The 12,792-nt window shown below is 28.9% G+C and overlaps 1 protein-coding gene across 1 annotated transcript in view; it reads left to right on the forward strand.

Annotated features, from left to right (window-relative positions):
* Positions 1-5,759, forward strand: part of LOC100206038 (ras-related protein Rab-27B) — a 20,172-nt gene extending 14,413 nt beyond the window's left edge. The window contains exon 7 of the mRNA XM_065804777.1: positions 5,394-5,759. Within this exon, the coding sequence (XP_065660849.1) occupies positions 5,394-5,498 (105 nt within the window). The 3' untranslated portion in view covers positions 5,499-5,759. The remainder of the gene's footprint in view (positions 1-5,393) is intronic.
* Positions 5,760-12,792: the final 7,033 nt, after the last annotated feature.

Genomic DNA, 12,792 nt, shown 5'->3' on the forward strand with positions numbered 1-12,792 from the left:
CTTTAGAAAGGTCTATTTTGTGGCTTTAATAACATCTAGCTAGGGGAGCACTTGCATGCATGTTGTGTACATGTACATTATTCTTTCTAATAATATTCTGAATGTATGTAATATTTAAAAAATATTTATTGTAGAATAGTGTAAACATGCATTCACGAGCCGCACACATGGTGTCACTGGCATTGATAAAGTGCAAGAAGGTTCAGAGATCTCTAGCTACAGATACAACAATTGCAGATTCTAACTTAGCAGCAGATATACAGACAGAACGTTCTACATTAGCAGCTGAATCTCCGATTGTAGCCGATAATTCACCGGTTGTAGCAGTTGAATCTCCGATTGTAACAACTGAATCTCCGATTGTAACAACTGAATCTCCGATTGTAACAACTGAATCTCCGATTGTAACCGATCAACGCCCTCGAAAACGAAAACGTTGTGTAACGAACTGGAAGAAAAATGTGATTAAGCGCTTACGAAATACAGGTAGCGAATATGTAAAGCATGGCGGAACGTTACAAAAAGCTAAGAAATTAAACGAACATTATTTAATAAATCACAGTTGCAAAAACAAATGTGCTGAAAATTTGACTTTAGAGCAGACTAAAACTCTGTTTGAAAATTTCTAGAAATTGGGAGACTTTGATGCACAAAATCTGTTTCTTGCTGGCTGCGTGAAACAATCAACAGTAGAACGTAGACAACCAAGAATAAGAAAAAACAAAATTAGGAAAAATGAAAAAAAACATGCAAAGGATTTTGCACGAGTATACTCTGTGTTTACAGATAATAAGCCTGTTACTGTTTGCAAACCATACTTCTTGGCGATATTTGACATTAGCAGCGGTCGACTAAATCGTGCGTTAGTCAACCAACGGGAGAATGGTGGTGTGTCAGGCAAAGATGGACGAGGAAAATATGATCACAAGACACAACGCATTCATGAGGAACACATCACTCGCATTAAAGATCATATTCGCATGTTTCCCACATACGAAAGTCACTATACTAGAAGTCACAGTGCATCTCGCTGCTTTCTACCTGCTCATTTGACGGTATCCACTATGTACGACATGTATAGAGAAAAATGCATACAGGATTCAGTCGAACCCCAAAAAGAGTGGAAATTTCGGGTCATTTTTAATCATGAATTTAACTTGACGTTCTATCAGCCACTAAAAGATACGTGCAAGAAATGTGACATTTTTAAAACAGACATTGAAATAGAAAAAACTGAACACAAAAAATCTCAACTAAAAGCAGCGCATGAGATTCATTTGCGCAAAGCAGAGAAGGCGCGTCAATCCTTAAAACTAGAAAAGGAAAATGAAGACAATAAACATGCATCTTTTTGTTTTGATCTGCAAAAGGTCATGTCATTGCCTTGCCTTACAACCAATGAAGTTTATTATTGCCGGCAATTATCAGTGTATAATCTAGGCATTCATGACCTTAGAAATAACAATGCAGTGATGAATGTATGGTATGAGGGAACAGCCTCACGAGGTGCAGGTGAGATCGGTTCATGATTATTGGCATATTGTCAAAATCTGGCAAATAGGGATATTACGTCTATTACAGCATTCAGCGACTCGTGCGGCGGCCAAAATTGAAATATAAAAATTGCACTGTTATGGATGCATTTGACGCAGACGACGAGTATTGAACTGGTGAATCATAAGTTTATGGTCTCTGGGCATTCTTATTTGCCTAACGATGCAGATTTTGGAATAATTGAGAGAGTAAAATCAAAATCTACAGAGATCTTCGTGCCAGAACAGTGGTACAAATTGATCGAGAACTGCTCTATGAAGAAGCGCTTCAGTGTTGCAAGATTAAGCACTGATAATTTCAAGAGTGTGGAGCCCTTATTGAAATTAATTACAAATCGGAAAGTGGATGAGAGTGATCAGAAGGTCAACTGGCTGGATATGCAATGGCTGCAACTTAGAAAGAACGAGCCATACAAACTGTTCTTTAAATACTCTTTAGATGATGACGCATCATTCAGTTTCATTTCGCTAGCGAAACGCGGACGTCAAACGAATCTTAGTGAAGTGAGTTTGGCTCCACTGTACTGTGGAGCAACAAAACTGAGCAAAGAAAAATACTCAGATCTAATGAAACTGTTAAAGTATATTCCTCCCATCTATCATGACTTCTATCAAAAGTTGGAACACAGCGGTCACAACAAGGATGTACTAGAAGATCAACTGCTCGATGACAGCGGCGATGATGATCAGTAAATTCGTGTGGTTTTTATTGTACTGTTTGTAATAATGAGGACTATTTTTGCCAATAATTAGTAAATAGTAATTGTGTTTTTTTACAACATAGTATGAATTTGTACTACTTGTCTTAATTTGAATTGCTATTGTAAACGAATAATATGAAATTTGTTCATGATTTTACACTAAAATGATTTAGCGATTTGTTGATTATGTTTAGAGAAAAAATGGACCAAGTCCATAACTATTATTATATTATTAATAATTATTCAAAAATTTATTTGTGCATTTCACATATCTTGTTGGCTAAGAAAAAAGATTTAAAATGATACTAGACATCAATAATATTACATATGGCTGATTTATAATATATGCAAACACTAAGAACGCTTATTTCTAAAAATATAGAAATATGGACTTGGTCCACTTTTACACTTATGGGCTCATATATACATATTATTTTTATAATAAAATATATTTTTATTGTACTTTATCAAGTGCAAAAGCAATAGGTTCTAAGCGAGCAAGTAGATCTTTTGCAATTCCCTTAATGAATAAGCTAGAGTCCTAAAAAAGACCAAAAAGTCACAAAAAAGATTACTTCCTAGTTTTTTGTATTTAGCTGCTCTAAAAATATAAAACAGCTTATTGACTACTAATAGAAAAAAATTAAAACTTTCAGGTTAAAGAAACAATAAATTTTTGAACCCGGGGTCCTTCTCTTCGGAGAGAAGGACTCTGGGACTTTAGGGTTAAAAACAAGTTCCAAGTCATTAAACCTCATGCATTTTTTTCTTATAGCAGATCATAAGTCAACCATTTTCAGAGTTTCTGGACAGCAGAAAAAAAATAGAGATATAAAGTCAGAGTCCATTTGAACTAATAATAATAGACATAATTGACTCCGCATCCCTGGTAGTGTCAATTATGGCCCGGTTAGACTCTCAGATTTTTAGTAGAGTTGACTAATTTTCAATATACACATATTATTGCCTCAAGATTTAGTCAACCAGTTTTCCTGCCAAAGCAATGTGGTGGTTTCTGAAATATTTGGCAATATTAAATATGATTTTTAACATTGTCAATTTCTACATCATATGCTTACATTTTCATTAAATGTGCAGAGCAACCATGTAAAACTACATCAGTATCTGATCGTGATTCATTTTTGATACATTTGCTACATTATCAGCAACAATGTACATGACACTTCTTTTAATTGATCAAACTGATAGTTCTTCAAGATATTTAGAAGTGTGAGAGCAGAGTTTGTTTCGCAGATATGTTTAAATTAAATTTTTCTGCAGAAACAAATAATAATCCTGAGGGTTGTTTTGTACCATCAAATTGACTGCTGCAAGAAGTTTGAAATTCAGTTTCTAAAAAAATAATATATATTAAATAATACTGTTAACAAAAAATAATTTATTATTATAAAATGTACATTATATCACCTTCTGTATTGTTTTTGTGACAATATTTATTCAAGTGTACTTCCATTCCTGCCACCAGACCTTGCAGTTTTTTTTTTCATATCCTTCATCTTGCTTTACATTCTTTACCACTTTTTGTTTCAAGCTATTCAAATTTGAACCAGACTGGGTTAGGTTATCAGAAATAATTTTAGAATCTTGAGTATGCTTCTGGTCCGTTTGCGCAGTTCATTATGTCCAAAAAATAAAATCAATTTTACGTTACTTTAAATAACGATAAAAATTCATCAAAAATTTTTTTTTGTTTAATTCCAAAAAAAAATTTTTTATTTAAATAAAAAAATCTATTTTTTTTAAAAAAAAATTTTTCTAACCCTGTATATATATATATATATATATATATATATATATATATATATATATATATATATATATATGTATGTATGTATGTAGTATGTATATACTGGTACTTTGAGAAAAATCTTGGCAGCATGTCAAAAGCATGTAACAAAAAGAAGAATTTTAACAGCAATCAATGTTCCAATTGATTGTGCTCAATATTAAAAATCTAGAAATAGCTGATTTAAGCGATGTTAAGAAATTAAAAAAGGCTGTATCCTGCTAAAATATGTAAAGGAAAACGACAACATTCCACCACAAAAATTGCACTTTAACAAAGTTTTATGAAACAAACCTATTAAAGTTTTTCTAAATCAGCAAGAGTTTGGACCAACACCGATTTAATCTGCAACTAATAAGACATTTATTTAGTCACAGAAATTGCAGAAGAACTAATAAACAAAAATTGATCAGAATTTTAAAAAAACACTGTAAAATGAAAATTGGGTTTTGCACTTTGATGGTTAAAAATTTAACAAGAAAGAAATGATGTTGCAATAAAGATGACTAAAAGTGTTGAGAAAATTAATTAAAGTTTGTCTTATAAGAAAAGTTATTGTAATTATAGTTATTATAATTATAATTATAATTTTTTTAATTTGTTTTTATATTTTCTAGGAGAGGTTTTTTTTATAAAATTACCAATAATTACCTATTTCAATATTTTTATACCAAAACTCATCTTGTAAGTCCATGGCCAAATGGGATTGTAAAAATATTGTAAGCCTAATGTGTGTGTGTGTGTATATGTGTGAGTGCGTGTGCGTGTGTGTGTGTACATGTCTTTATATATACATATAAAAAACAAACTTTTTTAAGATTCGAGATTTGATTCGCGAATATATAGGTGACTTGATTCGAGACTCCACTTGATGTTAATATTTCTAAGTCATTTACTTGGGTGGCTTTCTATCATGTAAGGTTTCTTGCTTAAGCATTTTATAATCGTGTACTTGACCTTCTGAATCTACAGCTTTAGTAAAACAAAAACATCCGAGAAGAATCTGAAAATTGTGTGTGTGCATATGGTGTGTGTGTGTATGTATATATATATATGTATGTATATATATATCTATCTATATATATATATATATATATATATATATATATATATATATATATATATATATATATATATATATATATATATATATATATATATATATATATATATATATATATATATATATATATATATATATATGTATATATATATATATATATATATATGTATATATATATATATATATATATATATATATATATATATATATATATATATATATATATATATATATATATATATACATATAAACAAATTTATAAAATTTAGATAATGAGTCGTTTTAAACAATATCCCGAAAGAATGGATAATATGAAATGGAGAAGTAAAAAGTTGGAAAATAAAAAACAAGAAGACTCTACTTGCTACTGCTAAAATTAACAGATTTGAAGCAAAGGTGGTTTTGCTCTGCATAAGCATGGATTTAAATATTTCACAATAGTCTCCCGAAATCTAATCTAGTTGAATCTAGACAATACTTTTGCTACACAAACAATTTAACACATTAAGCGAGGAGTGAAAATAGAATTAGTTTTGAAAAAAACGCTTCCAAACTATTTACGAGTAATTGTATATTGCTAGAAATTTTATCAATTTTTTAAATTGCAGGCTTGCCGATAACTTTAACAGCTAAAAGGTAGTTTTAAAAACGCGATGTTCATAAACGAAAACAGTTATAGGGGTCTTCCATAAAATATTTACGCAGGTATGGAAAGAAGAATCGGGATTTACCTTAAGTAGAAAATAGAAAAATAGAAAAATGTTGAATAACTAAAAGATTTTTTTTTTTAATGTTTTGAAAGATTTATAAGTTAGGGAGGTGGTAATAAATAATGCGTACGTACGCAGAGAAAAAGGGGTCGTTGAAAGCATACAGTTGCGTATAGGTGGGTGGTCCTAAATCAGCGTACGTACTTTATGGATGCCCCCTAAAATATTTTGGCCTTTTTACATTTTATGTAAAAATAAAAAAAGATAAGTCCTACTTAATATTAAATAATATCAGGTGCATCTGGTACGAATATATGCGTATAAATGGATACATGTAAGTTTATCACAGAGTTTAGATAATAGAAAGGATATAGAAAAAGAAAAAAACAGACATGAAAATACCCCTTTTAAGTTAAAATAAAAACCCTCAGAGAACCTCCTCGAAAATATTTACCCCTTCCGAAATTTGTTACTGGTTGACACATAGTATTTTATAAGAGTATTTTTTTTAATTAGTATTTTTAGAAAGAAACCAAAAAAGTGTTTTTAACTATTTTCTTCGCTAGCTTTTGTAGCAAACAAGCTATCTTAAAAAATGTTTCTTTACAATAAGTTGAATGCAAAACATTTTTTGCAAAGTTACTCTCATCAATTAGGCCGAATACAATTGTTTTTCAACTTTCTTGAATTTTCTTGTGAATAGACAGATATTACATAGTTAGTTAAAAGCGTGTTGACTTTGGAGCTAATGCTATACGACGTAAGATATTGGTGTACTCTCTAGGGGCAGTGGCTGAAACAGTGCAGTTACTGGTGATGGTGGTACGGGTATCGATTCTTGTGGTTGAGATGATAAAAACCTAAGATGATGTTTCAAATGTGTTTGCCGTTTTGACTAATCAAAATTTGCAATTTTGACTAATTGAATAGTGATATTAGCCAGTTATATGTTGATATGAACATAGAACTGAAAAAATAAATAACTGGTTTAAAGCAAATAAACTGTCTGTAAATTAATGTGAATAAAACTCAATATACATTCATTCATACAAAGCCTCAAGAAAATCTTAAGTTACCTGATCTAATAATAAATAACATATCAAAAAACAAGAATCTATGAAATTCTTACGAGTTATTATTTATAAAAATCTATCTTGGCCACTTCACATAAAGTATATTGAATCAAAAAATAAGAAAATAATTGTCTCACTTGAGTAGAATCCCACTGAAATTAGGCAAGATCTGAGTTCTCCTGTTTGTCTTGTAAACAAGTTTAATCATTTTTGCAAAAAATGTTAAAATCTTTGAGAACAAATTTGATAAATGCATGAGTATTATACTATAACATTATGGTATAAACTCTAATCAGCATGGGCTTATAATAGATTCAACAAAATAAATATATATTGGATTACTCAATACATTTAAGGAGAAATCTAATGAAAGATATCTCTTTCTTTTTTGGAAAATTCCGACTCTTTTTGTGCGTTCTGATTGGTTTATTTTTAAAAAAACAAAACATGCATTCCTTAATTTTTATACAAGCTGGCAATGGAAACTGTAGTTTACATTTACATATAAAAATAACTAATTTGAAAAAAAAATTATGCTACCGTATTTGTAAAACTTGCATATTAAAATAAACTACGTAAAAGTAGGAGTTAAATTTTCCTATAAGTTTTAAACTCGGGAAATTTTCCGGAAAATTTTAGGAAATTTCAAAAAATAAAGTTATTTTATAATTAATGGGTAAAACTTTATAGCTTTTTTAGGCAGTTGTTAGGGACAACTTTATGGTAAAATATTGTGAATTAGATCATAAAAATTTGTTTGAGTTTTTTAATTGTAATTATAAGTAGAAACTATGATAAATTGTTTTCAAAGCTTTTTAAAATTGTCTTATCCTGTTATTTGCTAAGCATATAGCTTAGCAAATAAAAGGACGTTCGTTGCCGTAGCAAGCTTTGTTTAAGGCTAAACATAATTTACAATTTTTCAATGTCTATTATATTGGCCTACAAGTTAATAAAAACTGTAAAATTGTTTGTAAAATTACTTGATTGAATATTTACAGTACTTTACAATTTTTTCTTAATTTAACGAAGTTATTGATTAATAAAACCCAAAAAGTAAAGAAACATTTTTGCTAAATTTGAACTATTTAAAAATATAGTTAACAATAAATATAAAGAACAAATTATTTCGAGGTCATAAATTCCGCTGCTATATTTAAATAAGTGCTTTTAAGACTTTAGTCTCACTTGCCACAACCTTGCTAGGGCACTTTTGACTTTATTAACCAATAAATTAAAAAGTTATGCTATACTTTAAAATGGTTTAAATTTATACCATATTTTCAAGTGGGCGATTGTGTGTGAGTGTGTGTGTGTGGGTGAGAGAAAGAGAGATAGTGTGTGTGTGTGTGTGTTTATCATACCAAGCAAATTAATTTTTGATTATTTTCCTGAACATCCAGATCAAATATATTTTCTTATGTCATTTTCAGGTAAATTAATATGACCTAACACAGCTAGTGTATTTATAACATGTACCTTTTATAAGAATGCTTTAAATGCAATCTTTATACATAATCTATAATTATATTATAATCATAAAAATCTTCCTATCTTTTTTAAAATTTCAATAATTACACATAAAAAATCTTTGTTTATTTAAAACACTCAGCAAAAATAACACAATAAATTGTTGATCTAAAAGAGATTTTATTCTTTATATCTTGTGAATATTTTACATCGTAGTTGAAAGAAGTAAAAGCTAGAATTATGTTATGCATAAGCTCAAAGGTCAGACCAACTCGGAAAGCATCTACTTTTTGTTGTTCCATAAAAGTAATATACATAAAAGTAACGTATAACAACTTGACCGTTTTATTAATTTTTTAAAAAAATGCGCAATTTTTAAATTGATAAGTTTGACTAGAAGTAACTTATTTTTCGCTAGTGGGTCTTTTTATTTTTATTTTATCTTTTTGGTTGAAATATTTAAAAATAGCCTAATACTACGATGATAAAACGCATATTTTTGAAACAAAGAAATGAATTTTGTAAAACTATGTTTATTGCAATAAATTTTTTTTGAAGGCTTCCGGAATTTTTGAGCGGAAAATTTCCGGAAACTTTCAACCATACATAAAAGTAATATTCTACTAAATGTAAATTAAAATTTACAAATAAAATAATATTTTTTAAGTAGGCGTTTTTTATTTTAAAAGAAATAAAAAATTTTTATTATAAATAAATTATTTAAAATAAAAATTAAATTACCTAAGCTATTTAAATTGTTAGTTCTTTTTTACAAGTTTTACAAGAAGGGAAAGTTTAAACCAGTTTGGGGGACTATGGGGGCTATAACCCCATGCTCTGCAGATTTAGGAGCCTCAAACTTTTTAAGATGACGCTTTGTTGTTTAAACCAAGAACCTAAAAGCCTTGGTTTAAACAACAACGGTACTTTATATGGGCATGAAAAAAATTATAACATTTTATGTAAATATCTTTATCTGCACGAAGTACCAGTGGCCTAACTAACGCAAGGCCAGTGTAATCAAAATCTATAGTCCCTAAAACAACAGGGACCCGAGGTTTAGGTGGCCCAAAATGTATTTAAAAAATTTTTTTTGTTTTTATTTTTTAGAAAAGTTATTATTCCAGAGAAACGGAAACTGAGCACCATAAATATATTTTGCTACGCCGCTGTGTAATATACGTATAACCCGAGCTGTAGTATAGGAATGATTTATACGTAGATTAAGAAATAAAAATTGTGGTGATTGGAGACTGGAAACATAATACCTTAAAACATTTACGATCCCTATTATTATTTTTATTTTCTTACATTAAATTTAAGTTAAGGTTTTAAAATACTTATTTTTGGTGGCCTATAACTCAACCTAATTTTGAAATTTCGTAAATTATGACGGCTTTGATTTTCAACCGACAATTTTTGATTTTTATATCTACACCTAATTAAAACATATACTACTGATTTTTAGATCAATTAAACCGTCGAATTACTGTATTTTTGACCTACTGAATTTTCAACCTACTTTATTTTCAGTTTTATAACTTCGCCTTTCCGGTATGTATTTTATATATTTTGTTGTTGATTTGAATATAAGCCAAGTTTGATCAGCCGTGGCGCAGTGATTAAAGCGCTGTCTTCAGAGTTGGGAGGTATAAGGCTCGATGAATGCTTGGAAAACTTATTGATAGTTAATTTGAAAAAAACAGCGTTAAAAATACAGACCAGATAATTGGTTGAAAATTAATTTAATTCAAATCGGTTGAAAACAAAAATCTATAAAATAGGTCGAAAAATAAATTGGTCGAAAATGTCACAAATCGGTCGAAAATGTCATAAATCGGTCAAAAATAAAAAAGACTATAATTGGTTGACAACAATTAAGGCCTCCGTAGGTTATCTGAAAATTAATTCCACTTTTTAGTAGATGTTTTTTTTGTAGAACAACGTAGTAGGACGAGATTTTTGCAAATTTTTTAGTCTTCAAAAGTTATGAATATGTAAAGTTTACACCCTAACCAAATGAGGTAGTTTGTTTCAACCTTTTTCTAAACATTCTAATGTGATATAAGCAAGAGCAGAAAAATTTGGCACTTAAGTATGTTCTTGTTGATACCAATATAATATCATGATATATTAAAGAAATATGTTCACTATCAAAAATGTGTTCCATCAAGATAGATGCACTTCTGAATATATAAATTATGCTAATTTCTTTAGATTTAATGCACCCAGGTTCAATTCCATTGTAATACTATATACAAATTATTTTGTAATGGTTCGTTTTATGCATGACAGTTAAATTGTTGTTAGTAATTATTTCAACCCAAATCATTGCTTTTTCAGAATTATATTAATATTACATCTCAAAATTTACGCAAGTAGACATCATTATATAATTGGTTATCGATAAAGTCTTTAAATAAGTTTAATATGGTTTTTAACAAAACATTAAAAGGTTTTGAGAAAACCTTATTTGTACGTAACTATATAATAGTACTATTAGTTAAAGAGGCTGTTGATTAAGTAATTCTAATTGGTTTGGTGATCACCACATTTTCAAATTACAAAACCTTTTTACATTGCTTTTGACGTGGTATAATACCACGCAATACCACTTGTATTTAAATCAATTTAAAATTAATTATCCTATAAAATTCTCCTGTTTTAGTATGTTATTTTAGAAAATGATTTCTCTTTTTCTAAAATAACATGCTAAAAGAGGAGAATTTGGTATTTCAACTACTTATGTATTAATTTTTCAGGTATATTTCCAAAAGTTACAAAATTATAATTGTGAACTAAAGTAAACTTATTAAACTCAAATTTTAGCAAGACACATAAAAGCACGGATAAAATATGCTTACCATAATCGTAATCCTCTGAAAAAAAGTATTTCATAGAGTGCTTCAAAATAAAATCCCCCTAACCCTTGTCCCCTTGCCCCCTACCTTCTCGACATTAAACATCAATTTTTAATGACAATATTATTTACGAATTAAATAATATAGTCATTAAAAATTGGCTTGGCGAAAAGACTATTTTTGTCTTCTTCTTGCCCCCGCCATTTCTATATTTCACAAAAGAAAATTGTTAATATTTGTAACGTTAAATTTAAAAAAAAAATTTATAAAAATAAAAAATCAGCCATTGCATTAAAGAATGCCTTTATGCAATAAAAAAAAAACAATAACCAATGACCAAATTAGCTTTAAAAAAAAATTAATTTGAAACTATCGTTTATAAAATACGAATGACCTTATAGACTAAAATCACTTATCAAAACTCAATTTTCTTCGTTATTCTTCGATAAATAAATGTTTCGAGTTTGCTCTGTGTCGTTACGTAAAGTTAAATTCACAAACAAAAACAAAATGCTTGCTACAGGTCTGCGGGCCCGTAGCAAGGTAAATAGATACTAGGTTTGGTATTTTACGGATCCGGACAGCTAGGATATATATAAAAGGAAAAAGTATAGAAATAGTCACCGTGAAATAGAATTAAGGGTCCGGTAAGCTAGTAATTAGTTTATTACTCTAAAAACTAAACTAACTACCTTGAATTTTTTTAATGTCGGGAACGTTCATGCTACATGTCGGGAACGTTCATGCCAGTTACATGTCAGTTAGCCACTGCGCGAACTGCTTATTTTCCATCCATCGGGATGAAGATGTTGCATATTTGGCATGAAGTGTTAATTTCTATAGTAAATACTAGAGACAAGAAAATTAAAAAACGCGATTGAACACTTGTTTTTTTATAAATTAACGAAAAGCTTTATATTTAATATAAATAATGCATAATAATATATAATAAACAATAATTATGGATTTAAAAAAAGATATGAAGATCATATTGAATATTTTTAATAAATAAAAGTAGACCATTGTTTTATGAAACATTTAATTGAACGGGTCATTTCAGAAACACCGTAAGTAAGTTTTTGGGCAAAAACGATAAAGCACAGAATCATGTTATATGAGGGTAGAGACATGTTACATACATGTCAGACCTTTCAGTCAACATTTTATAAGGCATTGACTGAAAGGTTTGACTAATGTGATTTCTCAAAGAAACATGTATCTAACCTCAGAGAGCATGGTATCGTGCTTGACTCATTCTTTACTAAAAATGACTTAAAGTATTTCTGAAATGACCCGTTCAATTATAAATAAAAATAAAACAAAAGTTTAAAGATTAAATTAAATGATAATAAATAAAAATTATTATTTAGTAATAAAACCGCTATAGATGGATATAATGGTAAAATAAAACCGCTATGGATGTATATAGTAGTAGTATTTAGTTATGGAACATTTATTATTAATAAAAATCATTTTATTAATAAAGTGAAAATATCTTAGCAACAAAACTAGTGTATCAAAAAATGCAATAGAAAATTTTATTACTTAGCTTAT

The sequence above is a fragment of the Hydra vulgaris genome, chromosome 09 (genome assembly GCF_038396675.1).
Source record: "Hydra vulgaris chromosome 09, alternate assembly HydraT2T_AEP".
NCBI classification, from domain to species: Eukaryota; Metazoa; Cnidaria; class Hydrozoa; order Anthoathecata; family Hydridae; genus Hydra; species Hydra vulgaris.